General features: G+C 35.4%; 3 protein-coding genes across 3 annotated transcripts; 1 reads left to right on the top strand and 2 right to left on the bottom strand.

Moving 5' to 3' along the window:
* The first annotated feature begins 2,092 nt into the window (after positions 1-2,092).
* LOC110724210 lies at positions 2,093-5,694 on the top strand. Its single transcript, XM_021903619.1, has 4 exons — positions 2,093-3,626; positions 3,744-3,795; positions 4,346-4,695; positions 4,927-5,694. Exons 3-4 carry the CDS (start codon positions 4,642-4,644, stop codon positions 5,539-5,541), a joined length of 669 nt encoding a protein of 222 aa, XP_021759311.1. The 5' UTR covers positions 2,093-3,626; positions 3,744-3,795; positions 4,346-4,641; the 3' UTR covers positions 5,542-5,694.
* A 10,978-nt stretch (positions 5,695-16,672) lies between these two features.
* On the bottom strand, positions 16,673-18,229 carry LOC110724023. Its single transcript, XM_021903427.1, has 2 exons — positions 17,404-18,229; positions 16,673-16,823 (listed from the first exon to the last, which is right to left on the bottom strand). The coding sequence occupies exons 1-2, from the start codon at positions 18,196-18,198 to the stop codon at positions 16,698-16,700; spliced, it is 921 nt and encodes a 306-aa protein (XP_021759119.1). The 5' UTR covers positions 18,199-18,229; the 3' UTR covers positions 16,673-16,697.
* A 1,287-nt stretch (positions 18,230-19,516) lies between these two features.
* Positions 19,517-20,297, bottom strand: LOC110724069. Its single transcript, XM_021903467.1, has 4 exons — positions 20,238-20,297; positions 19,981-20,118; positions 19,758-19,891; positions 19,517-19,634 (listed from the first exon to the last, which is right to left on the bottom strand). The coding sequence occupies exons 1-4, from the start codon at positions 20,295-20,297 to the stop codon at positions 19,517-19,519; spliced, it is 450 nt and encodes a 149-aa protein (XP_021759159.1).
* Positions 20,298-25,753: the final 5,456 nt, after the last annotated feature.

Genomic DNA, 25,753 nt, shown 5'->3' with positions numbered 1-25,753 from the left:
ATTTTTCTATTACTTCTTATTTTCCGGTTAGGTTAAGGTTGAGTCAAGTCATTAAAGATGCATTTGTTTTAATATCGCAACACTTGGCCAAGAAGTAGGGGTAGATTGGTATGACTTGTTTCCATTTGAAGGCTCTCTTTGCAACCATGGCTCTCAAAGGAATAGAGGTGGTTCTCTTCCCTATAGTGTTTCCTCTCTCTTTGAAGAATGCTTGCCAACAGTGGTTCCATTTTGTAGATGCCAAGTACACTGCAGCTTGGGAAGATGTCATCGAGAACTTCATGAGTCGTTAAAAGTACAATATTCAAACCAAGACTTCTAATGTGAGCTCTCCATTCTCAAGCCAAAATAACATGAAGGATTGATTCACTGCCTATTTGAGTAGGTGGAGAAAAACAGATGCATAAATGGTTGAGCCACCAAAAGAGAATGAAATAGTTCGTCTCTTTATCCAGAATCTAACTCACATATATAGATAACATATCAAATTCCTGCCATTGACCACTTTTGAAGCTGTATATGATGTTGGAATTGACATTGAGAATAAGTAAATAAAAACTGCGGGTGGTAGTAATAATGATAACAACAATTGGAAAAACAAGAAGAACAACACTCCTTTATCTTCGTCTTCCAACCATATTAACACTACCAACAATATTAGCCAGTGCAATCTCAATGAAGTACTAGCTCTTAATGTTCCTCTGGCAAATAAAAGGAGAACTTATACTCCTTTGGGAATGACTTATTACGTCGACTTTGATCGTCTCTAAGGCCAGGGCCTGATTACACCCATTAAGCCATTCCCAAAGCCAAAATTTGAGAAAGGATTGCCAAATAGAATCCCAATGCTCACTGCAAGTTCCATCAAGGAAGCGGACACACTACCGCGAGAGCAATGTTGGAATGAAGGATGTTATTCAAGATCTAGTGGATGCCAAAAAAAACATCCCATCTCTCTAGGTGCCAAGAAGTGATAAGCAGTGATAAGACAAGGCGCAAGATGCCCTTCGTGGAAGATTTTGTAATACGGTTTTTTCTCTCTCTATTTTTATCATTCATTTCTCTTTTCCCCCATTTAATAGATTTCTTTTTATGAGTTTGTATATTTTTCTTAGTTTATTCACCCTTTCTTCCATTTAATAAAATAAGCATTTTTTTTTTCATTGTGATTATGTCATTGTTGCATTAAAAAAATAATAAAAAAATCAACCGCCGAACCGAATACAAGGTTGATGGGCGATCTAAGCATGTCGTTAAGTGCTCAAATCTCATCAACAAAATTTGTAAACTCAAATACACCTAGACATAGTATAGAGGTAAGTCGAGGTCGATCCACGAGGAATGGTAGGTCAAGTTCTATAGTATTACAAAGAGATTGAAAAGGTTTGGTGTAGTCTAGGTTTAACAACTAATCAAGAATGAAAGTCAATATCACAAACGCTAGAGATTTAGGATCCACATACACTCACAATAGAAATGCTAACTGGATAGAAGATTGATCAACCATACATTGCAAGGCAAAAAATAGCAATTGCAATCAAAAGAACTCGATAAGTTATTTCCTAGGAGTCAAACTAGTGGTCTTTACGAATGACTAGCTAGGGACATCACAAATCAAGTTCAATCGATAAATGTAATTTCCAAATCAAAGTGTCGTATCAATGGAGAACTACCATGCAATCTAGCTTTAGAATCAAGGTTAGCTACTCCGTAACAAATCAAACACTTGCACAATTTCCATCAACCAATTTAATCACAACATCACATCAATCAAAATCCACCAATTAGCTATGATCTATCATTTATGCATGCTTCACCACATCCCTAGCGAAGAATCTACTCACTACACATTGTGAAGAGAAAGTACAAAACTAAACAAGTCATCACAATCATCATCATCTTTGCAATAAAACCATCAACAATCAAATCAATTAATTAACTTGAAATTCAACAAATTATCAAAATCAATTACAAAGATTAGATTAAAGAGAAGGAAATTCTTACAAACTTTTGATCAAAATCAAAGGAAATGGAGATCAAATGTAGCAATCATTAAATCATCAAGTTTCTCTCCTAGAATCTAAGAAGAAGAATTCCCAAGCGTAAACTTCTCTCTAACAATTTCTCTCTCTAAAAAAATATATTTCTAATTCTAAATCTAAGATAAAATCTCCTCTTTTAAAAAAATAGAAAGAAAATTTGTATATAGTAAAACTAAGGATAAATTAGTTGGACATCCTAAAAAGACCTGTACAGGCGCGCCCTCACTTTGGATTGCGCGGCTGGGAAGAAAAGGGTACGAAACAGGAAGCAAGGGCAGCGCGCTCGCGCCCCTGGAGTATGGCACCCTCCTCGTGCGTTCGTCAATGCAATTTGTGCGCTCTACTTATTAGACATTGGGTATGGCAGTCCCAAATCATGCTGATGGTGGGTTCAACATAACTTTTTTATGCTAGTGCAACATGAGAGCGCAGGCTTGAAAACTTGGAGCTAGCACACCTTTACTTATGAGCTACAAAAGAATGATGACCTTGCATCTTGAGCTTCGTTCATAAAACCCGAGGAAAAAACATGGAGAACCTTGGACACCACCTCTCTCCTAATAACAAAGAAAAACAAACAAACAAAAGAGAAAAAGCAATATAAACTAAGAAAATGCAAGAAAACGGGAAAACAACTAAGAATGAACAAACTAGAGAAATAAAGGCTAAAACTAGAGAAAAAGACATAAAAAAAGCTACAAACGCAACTTAGAATCATCCAAAATGAAGCTAATGGAGTGCCATAAATGACACTCATTAAAGGTATACCAATGATTTGAGACACCCTTTGCAATCTTTCATCCCCCCTTAACCCATTTAAACACATATTCCATTTCTTCACTAACTATTTTGAGCTTTGTCTAACGATTGACCTTTATTTCTTCGACCCACATTTACCTAAACTTGGGATGGAAGATGTGTAATTTTCAAAAAACATGTTTGAAAGAAAAGAAAAAGTAGAAAAAAAAGTAAAAAAAAGATGGCTAAGGATAAGTGTTCCAATGTATTCGATATACATAAGTCTCAAAATGCGTCTCTTATCGAGTGCTTGGTATCATGCCTGAGAAACATGAATGTTAAGTGAGTGATGAACCCCATGATCCCCGATTGTCCAAGTTAATTCAAAAGAATGAATGCAAAAGTACATAAACTTGCAAAAATTCAAATTTCAAAACACGATTGCATATTTGGGGGGCCCTCCCAGATCTTGAGCCTTTTTCCATTCGTCTCCAACCTTTAGCTTAACCACATTAAGGGGGCATTTGGTTGGGGGGTTTCAGGAAACGGAATGGGAATGATTCCGTTTCTTGTCGTTTGTTTTTCCATTTCAATCATTCCCTTTACCCTTTTTTATTTTTCACTTTACCTAAAATCCCTCTAATCTCATTCCCTACCCCCCCCCCCTTGACTTTTGCATTCCCATTCCCCTATTCTTTACCCACTTCTTCATCTCCTCTCTCTGAGCACCCCTCTTCTTCATCTCCTCTCGGCGAGCACCGTCAGCGACCACCACCGTCAGTGACTACCGTCAGCGACCACCGTCAGCGACCACCACCGTCAGCGATCACCGTCAGCTTGTTCAAGGTAAACCCTAACTTCAGAATTCGCTATTTTCGTGTTTGTTGAAGGTAGATGTGATCTTTAGATTTTTTAAATTTCATTATAATACCCACCAGTATATGTGTTGATGTTTTCTTGCAGCGCATTTCCTCTTCCTTGAAATCGACGATAAACTCTTTCTTTCCGATTTAAGGTAACCCACCTCAAAAAATTATTCCAAGTATGAATAATGATTTTTTTCTTCTTCTTTCTTTTATACACTTTGATGCTCTTATGAGCTTATAATTTGCATGAATTGTTGAAATTTTTTATTTACCTGTTTGTGTTCTCCAAATGCTAATCTTGGAGGTGGGGATTTCATGCTATGAAATGTTGATTGCCGTACTTATTGTCATAGTTTTGACCCAATGACTCTAAATTTGCAGATTATTGTCATAGTTTGTTAATGGGTATAGTCTATTTTCTTCGAAATTCCTCCCTTTCTTTAGAATTGCCTCAAATTGTGGGTTTAGCTTCACAATTATAACTTAAAGGTTAAATGGAGTTAAACTGGATTTGAGATCAACTTTTAAGGTTCTTTTATCTCACTGGAGATTCATTGAATTTATGATGCTTTTTGGTGTATTGTTGAGACTTGGTAGAAGGGGTTGTTTTTTGAACAATGTTAATTTTATTCTTATATATATGCAATCCTCTTATGTATATTCTTATGTATATGTCATGTTAATATGGTTCAAATGTAGTATTATGGAAGAAAGTAGTGCAAGTGGAGGTGGAAGGGGGAGAAACAAACGATTTTGGACCGCTCAAGAAGATGAAGTCCTTGTGGAAGCATTGTCAGAGCTAGCTGTAGATCCTCACTGGAGGTGTGAAAATGGATTCAGAAGCGGCTATATGGTTCGCTTGGAGGAGGTCATAGGTAAGGCTCTTCCTGGTTGTGATTTAAAGGCTACACCACACATTGACTCTCGGCTTAAGACACTTGGAGCCAAGTTTAGGGCTATTTCTCAAATGTTAAATACAAGTGGATTCGTTTGGGATGATGAAAAAAATGGTTTCTGTGGACCGGGCTGTTTATGACGAGTTTTGCAAGGTACACCCCCTTTTAAGGTCCTTTTATAGTGAGTAATCTGTTTTTTTTTTTTTTTTGTTGAAATTCATGGATTGTTGATTACATTGGTTGATTGCTATGAGATTATAATTGTTCATTGGAAAATATGCCTAGTCAAATTGAACCAACATTTAGAAATATATGGTTGTTGCATTTGATATGACTGTATGTTGTGTATTTGATGTTGTTGATGAGCATTTTTATGTCTTCCAGAGTCATCCTAATTGCAAAAACTTGTATGGAATTTCTTTCCCCCACTTTCATGAACTCGAGAAAATTTATGGCAAGGACTATGCTACTGGAAAACCAGCTGAAGGTTTTGCTGATGCAGTCAACAACTTGGAAAAAGTTGCCCCTCCACAAGTTACACTTGATTCAAGTGATGATGAGGATGTTCTATGTAGTGGTAATGTCACTCAAACTGTTACCTCTCCTCCTTATAAAAAGATCAAGACTGAAAACACTACAAAAAAAAGTAAGAGAGGAAGTGGTGGTGCCGGAAGTTCTAATGAGCTCGCTAGCTTACAAGCATTTATGAAAGACATGAATGTTCATCTTTCCACTATGGCTACTGTGATGGCACGCACTGATGATCGTGAACAACGTGCGGATGAAAGAGAGCAAAAATTAGTTGAAAAGAGTGAACAAGTGCTAGAGGAACTACTCTCTTTTAATCTTGAAGGTGTCACTCCTACCCAAGTTTTTGAAGTGGCTAACATTCTAACCGCACAACCTAACAAGTTCATGATATTTTCAAAGTGTCCGGATGCTTTGAAAGGTGCTTATGTTAAGAGTCTTCTTGGAGGAAGCGGTGATGGTAGTGCCTAATAAATTTTATGTTATGGTTTTATGTATGGTTTTGTATTAGGAAGGATTATTGGCAAAGACTTTGGTTGAATGTCAATCTTATTAGAATACTTTTGGTATGAACTTTTATCTATGAACAAGTACTTTGTAATCAATGGAGCATGAAAAATGTTATTTATAGTTTCTTTTTATAATGTCTTTATAGTTTTTTTTGCTTAACTTTTTCATAACAAGGTCTTCAAGTATTAATTCATGATTTCACAGGTTTATCATATAATACAGGAATTTAAAAAATGACAATTTCATTCCCTGGCTTGAACCAAACAGTCACAAAGGGAATCAATGAACAGTTCATTCCGTTTCCTGGATACACCCAAACAACCAGGCTAAATCAGGGTCAACCCATTCCTTTCTCCTGCATTCCCTGGATTCATTCCATTCCGATTCCCCTGCGCGAACCAAACGCCCCCTAAAACCCTTGAAAGACTTCTTTGAGGTGTACATACACTTGTGCAAAGTTTGATTAGAGCTATGGTCGGCCTGATTCCAAACAGATGGGTAGGAAACCTCATATCGAGGTGCGACCATATTCATAGCTATACACGGTCGATTTTAAGGATGCCTGAAGCCCATCTCTATCCATCTAGAGTTAGGCTTGGGGGCTTGATAGGCCGTCGTCGAGCCTACCAAAGATAAAAAACCTAACTTGGTCTCTCTAATGGGTAGAAAGGGCAAGTAAGGGTCGATCCCACAAGGACTAAGGGGAGCACTAACAAGTATCGATTTGTGATAAGCTAAGTCAAGTCTTTTTGGGTTTTGAGTTATAAAGAAACACTACAAACAATAATAAACAGGATATTGGGAAGGTATCCACTAATCAAGTCATTCACAAACTACAATTTAACATACAAAACATAGTAATTTGGGGAAAAATTAGGGGAAGTCATCTAAGACACCCAACTACTCTCTCAAGCTAGAGAGATTTTTTGAGTCATGAATACAACCTACTCTCGTGATTACAAAGCATAAAACAAGTGTTAAAGCATAATCACGATGACATAAACATTCCCTTGACTGGAAATTCCTATTTTCATGGCATTTCAAGTCAATTAAGCATAAGGGAGCTAACTCAAGTTCATCTCTCGATCCTTCGCTGAGAAAGCTTAGATAAATAGTTCTAGCATTGGCCACTTACAAGAACTAAAAATGAAACCACTTAAGCTCAACTGATTAACATCCCACATTAGCTAAATAAATACATGCAAACAAGTATTTGTGAATTCATCAACGGTTTCAACCATCCCAAGTAAAAGAACCACTCACAAATCATAATAAATTGCAAAACTAAATGAATAACTAACAACTAAGAACATGAAATCAAACATTAATTTAACATAAACAAGTAACAAAACAAGAAAAGATATAAAAATAAGCAATTAAATAAATAAAATAAGAGAGGGAATAAGATATTCTCATTGATAATGCAAGAAATAATCAAATCTTCAAGTCTCCTTCCTTCAATTCTTCATATTCCAAGCTTTCAACAAGTTTTTCCCACTTTCTCTCTCTAAAAACCTAACCTAAGCTAAAACTACACTAAGAAGAACCCCCCTTTACAAATGAAGCCAAAGGGGTATTATATTACCCCCAAGTAAAAGGACGGAGAACACGAGAAAACGACCCGTCTACAGGTCGGCACGGACGTGCCAAAGGTTGGACGTACGTGCAGACCTGTTAAAATAAGAGCAGTAGCTACTGCCTGTCCTTGCATGGACATGCTTCATTTGGCACGAACGTGCAACCTTTTTCTAGCGAAACAACTTATTTTTCGAAGGTCATAAATTCTTCGTTACTCAGTGGAATAAGGCATGTGACCAGTCGCTGGAAAGATCTTGAGATGAAAGTTAATCTCCAATTTGAATCACTTCGAAATGTTGAGTGTAACTAAAGTTATGGTCAGTTTTAGTTGACCTTAGTGCAAAAATATTTAAGGCACTCATCCTTCTTCCTCCATTGCTCTATCAACCAAGATCGCCCTTCTCCTTGTTCACTCATGCTTGATCACGTCCATATATAGTGCTAAAAATAGCTACATTACATTAAAAACCCAAACAACCCGTGAAACCCGTGAAGCATGGATGGTACAAATTTTGTATAAAAATAGGATAAATAATGAACTTTGATGTCGAATAATCACGAAAACATGGTTCAAAAGTACCCTAAAATCATACCAAATAACAAGTTATCAAATCCCCCTAAGCTAAACTTTTGCTAGTCCTCGAGAAAAACAAACATGTCAAATCAAGAAGGAAGATAAATTGCTAATGATCAAACCAAGGAGCGTTAATAAAGGGGAAACACAAAAACACAAATTCTCATGGTAACTGTAACACCCCGTCTAAAACATAAGGCATGACGTTCGCGGAAATAACGTCAAGACGGGAATGTCACTCAAAAGGTTACCAAAAAAAAAAAAAGACAATGATTACAATATCTGAGACAAATAAAATAAAGTGAAAGAAATCCCAAATGAACAATAAACACTTCCAATGAGGGAAAACAACCTCAAATCTGATAATCCCAAAAGAGAAGGTCCAAAGAAACTAAAGCACGTCTATAAAACTGCTAAGGAATAAAGTAAACACTCAGCTCTCAGCCCAGACTTAACAGGAACTACTCTTCATCTGCAAATAACATTAAGGTTCCACAATCAGTGGGAAGTAACTAGCAGTTCTCCCAGTACTTGTAGAAATACAAAGCTAAGTACAGAAAAGCTTAGACACTAGCACAAAACTTAACAACATGTAGGAACATCAACTCAGATAATATTTATCAGTTAAACTCGAGGGAAAAATAAATAACTAAATAAATAAATAAAACATGGAATCATGATTATAATACAGATCAAGCATGTATATATAACAACGTAAGAAAAAATAATATTACCACAAGAATTCATAATTGAATATAGTAACTCAAAACAAATAGTAACTCATATAGGCGATAATTAACACTTGTAAAGGTCCCTTCCCAAAACAATAGTATCTTTAAAATAAATAAATTTTAACCCTTTTGAAAATAAGATTTATAGTGAGGCAAGCATATAAAATATGAACGCCGGTGAAATCCGCATCCCACCATCAAAGGTTTGTCAGGGCGAACATACAGACGATTCCGCAGCCGTCTGCGTCTGAGAATGGCCAAACTCCCAGTTTTCCTACTCGAATTCCGCAGCCCGAGTAGTTCCGGACGACAACAATTAACCTAGAAAATACATCTTGAATTCCGCAGCCCAAGATGTTGGCATGTTCTACCCATTGAATTCCGCAGCCCAAGATGTTGGCATGTTCCACCCATTGAATTCCGCAGCCCAATGGTTGTCTTACACTCACAAAAATATATAAAATTTATAAACATACTTCTTAAAAATCATTTAAACACATTTAGGGATCATCAATCCCAATTTAAAGTAACTGCAGGTCTTTACTTCTAAGACCAAAATTCAATATAAATTCTTCAAAAGAGTTTAACTTCAAAATTCTTCAAAATATAAAATAACCCATATATCATACTAAGGTGTCACTCTTATTGTCTGGATTTGGGTACGAAGCTAATTATAACAAAATATCACAATACACTTCGTACACAACCCTTGGCGAAGCGGTGCTAAAAACAGTGTTATTCTACTTTAAAGCACAAAAACGTCGACAACTTATTTGACACTTTAAAACCATTTTTAAAACTCCATAGACACTCACAGTTTAAATCAACATTGCTCCTCGTTCATAATTTCCATCATTAAACCAATTCATTTAAATACATGGTAAATTACTCAACTTCATACCACATAATAGAAGATAGAATAATATATAAATATAATAAAAAAATAAATTACTTAGAACACAATTATAACACTCCAATCAATTAACTAAACATGAAAAAAAAACAAAATTTTCTCAAACAACTTAATACGGAACCAAAAGCATTCGCTCACAACCAAACATGTACAACCATTACTATCTCTGCTCAATTAAAATATATATAATCAAATGCTATTAGCTAAAAAAAATAAAGTCAGTCTAAACATGAAAATTAGGCACGTGATCATGACAATACACATGTATTCGTAGTAGCAACGATAACATGGTGCAGGAACAAATCAATTATATATAACTATAAATCAAAGTAAAGTAAGACTAACATTGAACTGCTTAAAAGAAACAACATTAGCTCCGGGAACTAAAACGAGTCAACAAGGCCATAACAGTTAATTATATTTCACGCATGAATGATCCAAAATAAAAAAAAAATGGCAGCAGCTACAAACTTGAACCAAAAGCACACAATAACCGTGCCCACAATCGAAAGAAATCAAGACCAAGCCAACTCCATTCAAGTCAATTTCCTTTGCATAATTAAACATGATCAAAACCCCAATAATAGACACGATAATGTAAATAAAAACATGACCACAAGCAGCCATATCACACGCAAAATACACCACCAAAACAGATTATTAAAAGTTTATTAGAAATTGCAACCGAAAACCCGAATAATCCTAGACGCATCTGATCTTATCTTAACCCAACTATGATTTCTAGAGTAATGGAATAATGCTAGTTACCTCGATAAACTTCCGATAACACCCACGAAACTAGAAGAACTCAAAAAGAACTAGTCCTCTTGATGACCTTGAATACCTATATAAAACAATGATTGAATTAAGAAGACGTATGTATAACAAACCATACAAGAGGGGGACGAAAAAGGGGAGGGTTTAACCCATTAAACTTACTTATTTTCACAGCCAAATTAAGAGGGAAAATAAGATGATCCTTGCAACAATAAAACCCAGCAACAATCCCACAAAATAATTGAGGAAGAAGGAGATGTGTTATGGAGGTGAAAGATGGAAGAGTGCAAATTCTTTTGTGAATGATTGCCACGGTAAATGGGAAAATAAACTGATGAATTTTTGCTTAATGAGGGCAGCAAATATGATGGGTTTGGGAGTTATAAGAGGCAAGAGAATATGAATTGGAGGCAAGAATCAAGGGGAGCATTAACCAATTGGCAACTAAAAAGTCAATGAAAGAATCCTATAATTATCTTTCAAAATCAATCCAAATACTTGTATACTACTCAAATCCCACGCCAAATCAGCCCAACACCTCATAGGTTATAGCCCAAACACCGAAATTTGAATTGGTTCAGTGCATAAAAGTAACCTCGGTATGATTCGCCTCAACCGGGTCAACCAAAAACCCTAAATATAATTAAAAATTAATATTTCAAATTAGTTTTACACTCTTATCAATCATAAATTAAAAGTATTATAATTTGAATAGAAAACATCATTTTACACATAATAATTCAAATTTTATTAGTTCAAAAAAAATATGGGGTGTTATAGTAACAACCACAAACATTTTTAGCACAAGTGAAAAGCAATTTAGACCCCTAATTCGCCTAACAGGACGAGTTTTTATCTCGTGAGGGTTTCTATTGAGCTTAACCCACAACTCACACAAACCACAACACATCATCAAAAATGATGCATACAATTTCAATGCTTTTTTTTCTCGCCTAAGTCAACTTATCGGGATATGAGACACAAGCAAGACAAGTGAGCAACTTTCAAGAATTACCAATCATACAAATGTACACATGAGTTGGGGGTAAAGAGGAAAACTAAGCAAGGTTGCACTAGGATACTTCTTTAGACCTTTTACTAGTTCATTAGAGCATGTCTAGATATTCCAAAGTTGCAACAAACCCTCTTTCAGTAATAAAATCTCAAAATGCAAGTCCACCTCCAAAAATGCACTCCCAAGCACCTTTAAATACACTCTAACTCGGAAATTTACACAAGAAACATCAAAATAGACAATGTGTGGGAGGCATCCACAAGTTGACCTCTAGATTAGAAAAAGTGAAAATTTTGAGAATTTTGGAGGAGTTATTGATCTCCCTTTCTTTTTCTATTTTTTCTTTTTTTTTCAACATACATTTCCCTCGCCTCTTTTAACTGTGAGCGACTCTTTCTTTTATTTGAAACATGTGGCTTATTGTGCCACTTATTACATAAGATACAAATATAATCAATTCCCTAATAGAGTTTCATTTCGGGAAGGAAAGGGGGCACACCAAGGGCACAAGAGACCGCAAATTGATTCAAACATATCCTACTTCGGGCAAATTTGACAATATCCTATACTAGACGTGCAATTGAGCATTCATTGGCTTTCATTCCATATACACTAATGTAATCAAGATTAATAAGCCTCTAAATGACCCCAAATCTAGCATACACCCTTCTAAAGAACTAGTACTCATCACTCAAGAGCCAAGCAAGCAAAATATATAAGCATCATCATTTGAGTCTCATCCTTAGGCAATTTTTTTTTTCAATTTTGTAAGTTGTTATAAGGAAATAAGAAAATGAAAAGAAAAGGCATGAATATCCAAATGTACAACTATGAACAATTTCAAGCATCAAACTAACAATCAACCCCCTTTCATGAAAGCGTGAAGCTACCCCCCAAGCTTAGACGAAGCATTGTCCTCAATGCTTTGAAGAGATAATCAAGGGGGAGTGAGGGAAGGGAACACAATCAATCTCAATAAGTACATCTAATCCAACATCCATAACATCAACGAAAAACCACAACATATGATAAAATCTAGCCCCAAGCCAAACTCTTTAACAAGCAACCAATGAATGACAAAAATAATTATAAAATCAATAGCTTGAGAAGGGATGAAGAGAGAAAGAGATATTACACAATTTGATGAAAAATTCTTCATAAATTCTTCAAAACTTGGTAGAGTATGTTGTGTCTTTCCAATGTAGCAAAAACTCCAAAATTCTTGTGAATTTGAGACTATGAGATGTAATTTGGAGTGGAGAGATCATAGAGAGTACCTAATTGAGAATCATTTCATAAAGCTCGTTAGTTCAAATCATCATACAATTAAAATCCATGCACATCATTATTAAAAAATAAACAAATAAAAAAAGGGGAGAAAATTTGCCTTTGTTTTCGGTCTTTGGCTATACCTTAGCTAGTAAGTAATTTGACAAACTCCTAAGGAGCTTATCATATGCACTTGAGCACATTTCATAAATTAAAACTATGAAAATAAAAAGAAAATTTAAAGAGAAGAAGAAAAGGATATACGTTAATTTACAAAGTTTCCTAAAATAAAAATGAAAAGATCTAAAAAAGGTTCTAGATTGAAAAGAAGAAGGAAAAATAAAAGTATAACTATCAACAAAACACTTTGGAGATTCATTTAGCAAATCAAAAACCATATCTACATCAAATTTACCAAATTGAGTATCATTGGTTAGAAAATGGTCATGCAATTCATAGAATGAAGTACACAGTGGCTCATGTGAAGTGAACTTGGGAAGATGAGGGGGAAAAGGTTTGGAAATGAGACAAAAATATCAATAGTTTTTTAGAAAGGGACATGAGGCTCAAAAAAAGAATGTTCAATTGGTAAAGACTCAACAAATACCTCACTCTCAACTCTATGGTCCTCACAAGAGGGATTTTCCTCCACTTTATACCTTTTATCCTTACTTTTCCAAAATTCATCATGAATATCTAGGCTACTCTTTCCAAATTGATCGCTATCCTCAATATCTCTTGAATAATCATCAATATAATCAAATTGAAGAATACCATCAACATTACATTTGGACTTTAGTAGACCTATATAATTAGTGGAATTCAATAAATAATCATCAACTTTGTCATCACTCATAATTAATGGTACATTAGGCTCATTATGCAAATTGATGATATTTGGAAAAATAGGGTCATCAACCAAAGGTTTTTCAAGAAGAGGCTTCTCAAAATTTTCATTTTCATTCATATGAACCCTAGAAGCTTCACTATAATGATTCATGGATGTACAAGTGTTGTTTATGTCCATTAGATTCCTAATCTCTTCACAACCCTCCAAAAAACGTTCTAAAGCAAGCTCTAAAGAAGACTTGGGTTCTTGAGGATGGGAGAAATTTCGAAAATCACATTGGGAAGAGGTGTCAACATTATGCACATTAGCCACATCATGAGGAGAACATGACATAAAATTGGAATCAAAGAAAAAATTGGGAGAATTTTGACAATTTGCATCACCAAAACTCGAAACATTAGAATCCAAAACATTATCACCACATTCTTCAAATGAGTTTGCATCATTAAAATGGTCATATGTCTCGTGACTAGCCATCTCCCAATCATAAGTATCTTTTGCTAGCCACTCAAACATACACCAACTCTCATTAATACTTGTAGACATATATTGACCTTCACACATAGATTCAACAACAACTCGCATTTCATCATTTAAACCTTCAAAAATTACTTCACAAATTTTCACTTTTAAAAGTCTATGGCCATAGTTATAACCAATATACTCATTACCCCTATGTAAATATCTCCAAAATGTTTCATTCTCATGTTGGGGAAGGGAAAAAATTGCCATTTATTTCAATGGAAGAAACCCCAAAATAAAATTAAAAATAAATAAATAAAAAGAGAAGAAATAAAAAAATGTACAAAGACCTAGACTCATCTAATCAATACTTAGCCAATGTCAATCGAAGTCCCCGGCAACGGCGCCAAAATTTGATAGGTCGTCGTCGAGCCTACCAGAGATAAAAAACCTAAGTTGGTCTCTCTAATGGATAGAAAGGGCAAGTAAGGGTCGATCCCACAAGGACTAAGGGGAGCACTAATAAGTATCGATTTGTGATAAGCTAAGTTAAGTCTTTTTGGGTTTTGAGTTATTAAGAAAAACTAAAAACAATAATAAAAAGGATCTAGGGAAGGTATCCACCAATTAAGTCATTCACAAACTACAATTTAACATACAAAACATAGCAATTTGGGGATAAATTAGGGGAAGTCAACTAAGGCACCCAACTACTCTCTCAAGCTAGAGGGATTACTTGAGTCATGAATACAACCTACTCTTGTGGTTACTGTAGGGATTATTTCAAGCATTACCCCTAGCTTGAACCCCACTATGATCATACACTTAAGTACGGTGGCGTCCAAAGGGAAAGAAGATAGAGCAAAAGAGTCGCCAACAAGTTTTAGGAACTTGTAAACTGTTCACGAGGTGAAGGTTACACCCCTTAACGATCCAGGAGATCGTTAACTCCAATAGGTCTGGAACCATGACTGGTAGTTCGGGGATGAAGGTACAAATCCAACCTAAAAGAGATTGAACCTGCCCTAATAATAGGCCTCTACTTTATTTTGATCGTATTCATGTGCACTTTCTGACTAACATGCAATCATTAGGTTTACCCTAAAACTGTTTATCTATGTTGGTTGAATATTAATGCACAAATAAATCTATTATTGGCGATCACTTGAATAATAATCATATTTACCCTAAACAAGATTATTAATTATCTTATTAAGCGTGATTACAAGTACAAATTCCCTTCAAACATGCATAAAAGGCGTGATCAAGCAATAACAATAAATATAATATATCAAGCAACATAATAATAATCATAACAATAATAATCATAAAATTATAATCATAATTATAAAAATAATCATGTTAAAGCATAATAATAGCAAGATCCTAGGCATGATAATAACAAGATTAATAACAAACCCTAGCATGTCACTAAGCATTAAAAATCAAAGCTTTAGCCCTAACATGATACTATCATGAATATTAGAAAGAAAATAGGAAGCATCATAGAAATCATAATTGTCATATTTGAAATTATAACCTTTTCCCTAAACATAATACTAGGAATCAATAAAACATCCTAACATGATACTAGGAAAATCAAAATGCTCTAACATGACATTAGGAATCATAATAACAACCTAGACATGATTTCGACATCATAAAATCAATAAATCAATTAAAGCACTTACTTGGATGTCTCGTATCTCTTTCTAATAACACAATACACACGTTAGTAACTTCAAGAAAAATATAAAATCAAAACAATTAAATTAAATAATTGAAATAGAGATTTGGGACCAAACCCTCAGAAATTAAAACCTTTCACGTATAGGGCGAAGGCAACTTCGAACTTGGCTAGGTGTGTCTAGTGCTGATGTATGAGGAAATTTGTTTGTAAAAGGGTTGGCTTAGAAAAAGGGAGAGAGAATCAAGAAATTCTTGATGAGAGTTGATGAGAATTAGATGAGAAGGATTGATGAGAATTGATGAATGAAAACGAAGTTTTTAGATTGCTATTTATAGAGAAAAACTCGTTTCCATGGTTTGGTGAATTTAATATTCTCGGATGTACCCTTTGTTGCTCAGAGCGTTCAATCAGGTAGATGGAACATGAATTCCCACAGGGTTATGTCCATATGTATAACACATATGGGTTTTAGAAAAGTGAGAAAAACTTAATCAGGAAGTAGGATCGAGCAAACAGTGCTAAAAACTGGTCAAAATTCACTACTACAAAAAAGGCCTTAGAGAACTGTTATAATAGGCTTTATAGATTGCCTTAGGGGCGTTCTTCTTCTAAGCAATGTATAAAATATAGAGAACGGGTCGTGTAGGAAGTTTATATAATAACAAATAGAGAACGGTTGTTAGTCACAACCGTTCTCTTTTCCCTTCTTAAATTCGTACACTAAGGAAGGAATACAGAACGGTTTAGGCCACTTAACCGTTCTATATTGCATTACAATAGAGAACGGTTAAGTTAGGTAACAGTTCTCTAATGTTTTTTTTTTTAAAATCCGGCCATATGTATTTAATTATTCGAATTACCCCTCTATGTATTTTATACCGTATTATTCATATATTGTAATAATCTGAATTATTTTTGTATTTCATTTTAGACCTGTATTCTTGTTTTATATCTTGTAAATTTATATATCCTGTAAGAAAATCTTCACATTTCCTATGTGAAAAAAATCCAAGATCCTGTACGTGAAATATAACTTTCTGTATAATAAAGTTAACAAAAATATTTCCAGATACGACGAAAGCCATCAAAATATACTTCATATATATAATTTAAAACATCCAACCACAATTAAATTGAATCATTCATACAAAATTTGTTCTATACAAACAAATACGTGAGTTAAATATCAAAAACTTTCTAGTTAATGTTGATTTTAAAAAAGAATTGATGTCCCAAAATATACCAATACCATATTGATCTACAATTCACATAAATCATCGTCGTCGTCATTTGGTTGATGGTATCCAGTAACATATGAAATCCACCTTTCCCTAAGCTCGTCAATCATTTGTTGAGAATATGTATGAGGAACTTGCTTAAAATACTACAAAACAATGTAAAATACATACATATTAGTTAATAATATATTAGTTCAAAATAGAGTGTCATTATGGGGCATGGATAACATATAAGCCTCACTCAACAGCATAGGTATATATCTGAAGTTGCCAACAAGGCACAACCAAACAAGCAAGAGTAACAGATCCTGTAAGCATTTACACAATATCTCATGAAGTATAGCAACAACAAAGATTCGGAATACAAAGAAGTAACAAATTTCAAATAATAATAACAATTTGATCTCTTTATGTGCCATCAATATCATTACAGTTATAATTGAATTCCATTAGCACTACTATTCGTGTTAACTAGCTTAGCATTAAGACACAAGTTCTATTTAATATAACCAAACTCTACTAGTTAAAACAAATAAGCAATTAGCTAAATATACCTACTGCCACTGATACAATCAATATCTTTATTGATTTAAAGTGCACATCTACTGCCACTGATACATTAAAGCTACGAAAATGAAGCCAAAAAATGGGTGTCCCACTCCCACTTATGAGAAAATCCCTTTGAAAAAAAAAAAAAAAACAGAGGATGAAAATCCTCTATCTCACCTCATCATATACTGCCACTGATACATTAAAGCTGCAACTATCAAATGCACACGTTACCTCGTATAAGCCTAAAGTGTACTGGAAAGACGACGGTTTTGAAGAGGTTTTGTACACACTTCCACAGTCCAAAGGCGGTATTGGATTAGTGCTTAATGATGTAACATAACTAATTGTTGCTGCTGCGAAGAAACTATACCCTTTTAGAAAGTCTGAACCTGCTGCTGCTGCTAAAGGGTCAGTACTTGCAGTACCTGAGTGGTCTGTAAAATCCCCATTCGGCATAGTGGAATTCCGCCCCTCGGCTTTCACACTAACCTCCCGCTCCTCAGCATTCGAATTCTCACCCTTCCCTCTCGCAACTGTTAACCTCCTTTTACTCCCAACCTTCCCTTTCACCAATACACGCAATGGAAAAACCCGAACCCCTCTCATCTCCCCCAAGATAAAAAACCCAAACGAAAGGCAAATCGACGAAATTTGGAATCTACAATCAATCACAGCACACTTCACTAACCTCAAACTCCTCCCATCCCCAATCAATTTCACCCCAAAAACCCATACTTTCCCCCCTAAAGCTGAGTATAAAGCCAAATAATTAATTGACCTAGAAATCATAACCTTCATCCAATGACTTACACCAACAATCACACCCAATTTCCTATCAAAACTAACCCCATTTTGACTACAAACAACCTGAGGTACATTCACAAATTTCCCATCAAAACCCAACAAATAAAATCTCAAAACAACCCTAGACCCACCATTGTAGGGCCTAACAGTAATTTTAGAGAGCATAATTGTGCAAAATCTACAAATTTTAGAGAGTATAGTCAGATGTGTGCATCAGCTACTCAAAATACATTAAAACTAAATGTCGTACCTTGTTGGGGAGGATCATTTCCCTATATTCAATTGTCTCAATCATGTAGCGACAAACGTAATATCCACTATCACTAGAGCCAGTAGCTTGACGAGGACACTAATCCAAACAAAAAAAAGGGGGAGGGTTAAATCAAACTCCTAGTTATATATAATTTTAGTACATATATTATGTACTAAGCATTGTAAAATTAAATTAAAGATTCAAATACCTCTATGCTTATCCATTTATTTATTAGCTCATTAATAAAAAAGCGTTATAAATTTAAAATAGAAATGGCAAAGGATACAACACTTACATCATTAAAATTGACATGTGTGACGATTTTATCTCTCTTTGGAAGCACCATTCAAGCATGTCTTCATAATCAAGGGTAATACATTGCTCATTTTGAAACACTCTATCCAAAGCTGTAAAAGTTTTGGTTTTACCGCTCGTTTTCATTGCAATAGCCACATCCTTAAATACTCGAACCAAATTAGAAGTCAACTTCAACTTATCAGCATGAGTTATTGTGTACTTTCGAGTGCATGATGAATGTGATGATGGCGAGTGTGGAGATGGTGCAGCGATTTATTTAGGGACTTGCTTATCAGCCTTGTCATATAATCACAGGAAAAAAAATCAGCAAAAAAAAAAAGATGATCGTATTATATAATGTGACAGATAATTATAATTTAAAACTGAATTTTACCTTCTTTATAGGAAAAACCAAGTGAGAAGGCCATATTAAATAATAATTTAAAGTTTGACAAATGAATCTTATCTCCCCTTCAGGACATGGTAAAGGTGCATTTGGGTTGATTTCTTCTTTAACACAAACTCGATAATGACCACTTGAGACAGGCTTGAAATGATGCTTGACAACTTCTCCTTCCATCCCAACATACACTTCTCCAATAGCAACTATATCGACCCTTTTGTCACTCTTAATTGCCATGGAACAAAGACTATCAACTCCCTAAATATGGATTATGGTATTAATAAAACTTTTGTGGATTGATAAGATGTAGTAGTCTATAATTTAACACCATCAGAAGAATCTAGGATATATGTACTTACATCAAACACATAAGTATTAGGAAATAATGTTACCTGTGGAAATGGTGGGCTTGTAATGTCTTGTTCATTATTGAGTACATGCGTTTCCAAATTCTCATTTTCTGGCACATATCCCTCCTTAAGCCACACAACAAGGTATGGCTCGGGTTGAACCTCAAACTCTTCAACATTCTACTGTTGGAAGTTGAAACCTCGAACCCCTTGGTCAACTTCGGAGCCAAAGACATCTAAATGATCATCTAACTGTTCACCACCAAGTTCTTTCAATTGCTCCGCGTTAACCTGACCACTTGACATTAAGTAAGACAACAACAAATTTTGTGTGTTAACCACATTTTCTAGTTTTTATTTGAGACACTTAAGATCTGATTGCAATTGACTTTGTGGTGTTGGTTTGTTGTAACCAAAGTACAGCTTATTTGTAACACCCGACCCAGCGCCCCTAACACAACCTCCATGTTCAGGATTCTTTAATGCTCTCGCTAGGATATCATTCCGGCCAGTGGCCTCAATTTCTCCTTGGATTTGTTGAGCCTCTAATGCTTTCTGACATCAATAATAAGCAACCTAATTAAGGCAGTGTAATCTATTATAGCCAAATAATTTATTTTATTCAAAAGTAGAAACAAACTCACAATTGTTTGAGCTATTTCAAAATCAGCAGGATTGTCAGAGGTCATTGCACCATCTTTTTGTCTGGAATGATCTCTTATCCAAACCAAATGTCGAGGCACGTCTCTAACTTGCACTCCTTGTTTCTGAAGTTCAGCAGCCTGACAATACAAATAACACAATGCCATTTAACAACTAAAAGTCATCCCTTAATTTATTATTTAATGTTATTCCTTAAAAAAATCAACAAAAAATAGAAAATAATCATTTCTAAACTTACAATCTCTTGTTCATAATACAAGTACCCTTTTCGACCTCCTCGATATCTTGAAGTATTCATTTTTGCCCTCTCTCGATTGTTGTCACTTAGTTCCTTTCAATATAATAATGTATAAACAATGAATTCCCAGTTTTCAAAGGTTTTTTCACAACTATGATTAGCTATGGGCTATAATTCAAAGATTACCTTAAACTCATCATCAGTATATGTTTTAATGAATTTGGTCCAATCATCTTGTGTTATAAATGGATATATCGAAGGTGGCTTCTTTATAATCACATTTGGATTTACTCCCTTGGTGTCGTACATCCAATTCTTTCTTAATCTGGCCTTGAAAGCTCTCCAGCGGATTGAAGCTCTCCTTAATACATAATTTCTACGTTCTTCCGGCACTATAAATCCTCTCTACACAATTCAAATAAAAGATATCAGATATAAGAATACCGAAATTCATATATCAAAACAATACCTGAGTTCGAATAAACAAGCTTTTATGAGGCTTGATCATTCTCTGGAAGCCACACTGCAATCTTGATTTTTTTGTTAGGAACCCCATTTAGGCAGAAATTATATAGATAAATAAAAATAGCTAAATCAATAATATCATCAATGATGAAATGGAACGAACTAGAATTTCATCAATGATTATTTTCATCAACCCAACCTCTCTAGCAAGCTGTAAACCCCACCAGATAGCTTTGCTTTAGCTTCAGCAGCCTTCAGTTCCCACCTATCACAACACTGGACAACAGAGCAAACTGCAGCCTGCTACTTGTTCCCAGTATGCGTATGCACAATATCCTCCTGTACTTCTTTACATATAAGCATACAAGTGGGATGAACACAAACAAGCACAGTAATAATTCACTCTGTGATTCAGAACATCAGGTAAGCATACAAGCGGGATGAACACAAACAAACACAAACAGATGCTCTAAAATTGCTTGCCATGCATAAAAGGCCTGTTCCTCGTGTTGCTGCTACAATTGGAGCATGGATGAATACATTTCAGGCAAGCTTTCGAATTGTCAATCTTTTTTGTGCTTACTGCAATTATGCATAAAATCACATTTACTGCAGTGAAGAGCATAAAAGTTGGAGTAATAAAATCCATAACTTCATATGCTAAAGCAAGAAACAAACCCAACATTTCCTTTCAATTAAAACAGCTAAAATCCTAACACTTAAACATCACTAATTTACTAAGATTATGTAATAATCACTTTAGGGTTGCATCTGAAAGCTGCAAGCCTGAAACCACAAAAGATATGTCTTGCTATCCAAAAGTTGGTCTAACTTATGGGGTCTATAGCCACTTTAACATACAATTTTGAATCAAAGAAGTCAACAAGAAGCTTTAATTTAGTTAATCTAAAACTGTTCCTCTTTAGTAAAAAAAGTTAGTTTGCCAAATAAATTTTTTTCCTCATTACCATCAAACCATTATTCCATAGCCTAATTGGTTAAATCTCCAATATTAATTAATTACAATTTGCATTAATAAAAAGCAAAAAACAGACAATTATGTTGGACAGAGTGATTAATGAAGGATACAATACAGGACAGTCAAAGCAAAGTTGGGATGACATTTAAACTCTCAGACATTCAGCAGCTGCTAAAGACTATTTGATTTGCATAAACCTCATCACATATAATCTAGCTCAAAATCCCTAGCATAAATTAAGTACTTATATTTTATTAACAGCTGAAAATCATTACTTTGACAGCAATGTTGTCAGAATGAATGCATTGTGATAATGATAAGTGATTTATTTTTTTTATTGGACTAAAAGAAAATAATTTGAGGAATGAAACGGATAGAACTTTATTTTATTAACTCAATCTGTCACATAATTCTGCAACTAACTCATGATCATGGAACTAATCAAAAAGCCTTTACATATTGAAGAAAGTTCACAAAATATGACTTTTCAGGTAAATCAAGAAAACAATGCTACTACTTGGTACCATTCATATTTGTTTTCTATTGACTTCACTGCAGCTTAATTATTACTTAAGGAAACTGTTAAAACATAGGCATATGAGTTAAACATAAAAGAGTACAATAAAACTGAAAATTATGCCTTTTTCCCATGGTAATTATTCATGTTTCATTTGGAATAAAATAGATGCCACTGCCAAATCTGCCACGACTCGTGAGTATCAATGTTTTATTTTCATGTATGTATGTATAGGCATGCTCTGAAGCATATGCAACAAGGGTCCAGCATCATTAACACAATATCAGTTCTTGCATATAAAGGGAGTCCAACTGTAGACACTTAAAAATGTCTCCCCAAAACCAAACCCGATGATGAACAACCTTTCACCGCCACTATTGGTCGGGTTTAGTATTTAATCCCGAGAGTGCTTAAAAAATCGTATTTTATTAAATTCATATTTTTGAACAATCCATGGATTAGTCTTGGTGTTTGGTAAAAGCATAGTTTTAATTTCAACCCAAACTTATTAATTAATTCTAGCCCAAACCTTTTTATTATATTGTTTTATTATTGGCCCAAACCCTTTATTTATTTTTATTTAATTACTTTCTTATTATAGCCCGAATAATAAAAGTCAGAAAAAGGCCCGAAATTATCAATCGGCACTTAAAACAGCCGAAAGAAATTAGGGTTAAAAATGAATTTAGACGGAAAATGGACTGGAATTTCCCGCGCCACGGCAGACTACCACCGTGTCACGGGAACTCTTCCCGTCTGACGGTGGGACTTCCCGTGACACGGGAGGTATGCCGTGACACGGGACATTCCGTGTCCTTTCCGCGTAAACCCTTAACGCGTTTTTCATCCCGTTTTCTGAAAATTTCCCGCGTCACTCCAAAAGTGTACCGTGTCACGGGAAAGTGTACTGTCTGACGGTGGAGCTTCCCGTGTCACGGTACAGGCTGACCGTGTCACGGGATATTATTTTAGGGTTTTTATCATTTTAGGGTTCCGTGTGCTCCCTCAGCACATTTTCCCTATAAATACCCCCTCATTTCTGATGAACGGGGCACTGAGAATTTTATTATTTTTATTTTCTCTCTTCTATGCTATTGACCTAAACACTAGCCTACCCTTTTCATTTCAAAATTCCTTCTTCAAGCACTCAAAGGAGTCCATATTTTACTCGAGGTTCTGTCCTTAAGCCAAGGCGTGAAAGGTAGAACTGTTTGAGGGTTTGGCCCCAAATTCAACTTTATTTAATTTAATTTAATTTAGTTATTGTTTATTTATTTCCTTGAAGTTACTAACTCGTTTATTATTTTGTAGTTTCAAACAAACAGAATCAAAGTAAGGATCATGCTCCTTCTATTTCTATTATTTCTCTAACGATTTTATGTTGTTGGAATTGTGATTAAATTGGTTTTAATATTAATGTTGTTCTGTTATATTTATTGATCACCATATTGCATGTTTAAAGGGAATATGTAATTGAAAATCACGCCTAATAAGATAATTTGGACAACCGGTTTAGGTTCCTTTTAATCTTGTTATTTAATTCAAGTGATCACGATAGTTTAGAATTATGTGTGCATTAATCTTAAACCATTTTAATTAAATAATAGTTTGGAGCGAATTGGATTATTGTTTGTATGCCTTTGAGATCACAGGAGTGCTTTTCACTATAAGAATCGAGTAGAGGCCAATACGGGCGAATGTGACTCCATGACTCACTTCGTACCGTCATCCCCGATCCTCCTTTCGTGGTTCCGAACCATATGGAGTTAGTAATCTCATGGATTATGAATGGGGTGTAACCTTCACGGGTCAATCGTTGTTGCCTTCATTGTCCCTTATTCGTGGTTGCCTTTTATGATCCGTGAACGGTTTACAAGTTCCTTAAAAACTTTTTAGCGGCTCCCTACTTTCCTTGTCCCTAATCGTATTATGTCAATTCCCACTTCCTATGAGTGCCAAGCATATTCACCACATGCTTTTAACGTAGGCGCACTTCAAACGATGCCTACAATTTGGCGAATCCACTGGGGAGGATTCTTAATTAATTATCGATTTGAGTGATCGGTATTTAATTAAGATGAGTGGATGAGACTTGAAAGATTCTTGAAAAAATATTCCTGTGATTAATTTGGCATTTTTTGCATCTGCATAGACGTTTTAACGTCGCGTTCAAGTCTGTCCCGTAGGAAAAATTGGATAACTTAATTATGCGCAAAGGAAAACAGGGCACCAGTCAGATTTTCTGACTGCCGTGCCACGGCAGAATCTACCGTGTCACGGTACAGTGAACCGTCTGATGGTGCACAGTACCGTGACACGGGAATTTCTGTCGTGTCACGGCAGTCCTAAAATCAGTCCGGAGGCTTATTTTCTTTTCTCACAGTCGACTTCCTTGGGATTTTTCAGAAAAAACGTTTGTGTTCTACATGCGTCTTAGCCCCGGGGGATTTAAGCTCTATCGACCCAAAAACGCTCATGGCAATAAGGGTTCATCCGAGTTATTAAATCCACCCAAACCATGGAGTCGAGTTCGATTTCATTACGAACTCGCGAAGCCGCCCGTTGGTATACACCCTCAAGGGAGGCTGCCTTGCTAACGCGTCCAAACTCTTAACCATGGTACCCTTTTGACACCCAAAGCTTGACCAATAGTTGAAAATAGATCTCGACTCTAGGTTGCGAACTTTTTCTACATCATCGTGCCTAAATGCTATGTGGTTGTTTGGTGCTAACCCTCATGTGTTTGCTCTTTTTGTTTAACCCATGACCGAGGGTTTTTATTCTCACATAGTAATTAGTACGGACCTAAAATCGATTAAAATCTGAAAAAAAAATCACAAAACTGACCTGGAACTGCGCACCGTGTCATGGCATGTTCTGCCGCGCCACGGTGAACAGTGCCGTGACACGGGAAAGTCTACCGTCTGACGGTAGACTGCACTGTGTCACGACAGTCTGCACCGTGACACGGTGCCCAGGAAAGTGTCCTGACAGTCTTTTTTCTCGATTTTTGTGCGAATGTTGTGTCCAGTTTTGTGTCGTGTCTAGCTATACGGTCAAAACACGCGTCTATAACCTCACCTAATCATTCACGTATTATGTTCACACTTTTTTTTTTTTAGTCATGCACCACTTTTTGACCGTATTTTAGGGAAGTCTCGTTTTGTGTCGTTTTTTTTCGGAGTAAGTCGGATGGTGTAGACACCCAAATGTGTCTCCCCAAAACCAAACCCAGTGATGAGTACCTTTCACGTCGAATCATAATCGAATGAAACGAAAGTGTGGAAAGGTCTAGTGTTGCGGAAAGTTTTATTTCTTTTCTTTTCTTTTCTCTTCTCTTCTCTCTGTTTTTGAAAACTTTATTTTAAGAAAACAGCCAATCCAGTTTGGTTGGTCCATGATATGGGTCCAATAGTTGTGTAGTTGGATGGGGCTTGCAAAGATCTTTCCAACGATATATTATAAGCCCAATTCCGATGAATATTGAGGAAGTTATGGCTAATTTACTAAACTGGGCCCGGTTTGAGCTTTAAGTACGACCCAATGATCTAGGGG

Source organism: Chenopodium quinoa, unplaced genomic scaffold, assembly GCF_001683475.1.
Source record: "Chenopodium quinoa cultivar QQ74 unplaced genomic scaffold, ASM168347v1, whole genome shotgun sequence".
Lineage (NCBI taxonomy): Eukaryota > Viridiplantae > Streptophyta > Magnoliopsida > Caryophyllales > Amaranthaceae > Chenopodium > Chenopodium quinoa.
The sequence above is the reverse complement of the archived record's forward strand: the minus strand, read 5'-3'. Positions and strand labels throughout refer to the sequence as shown.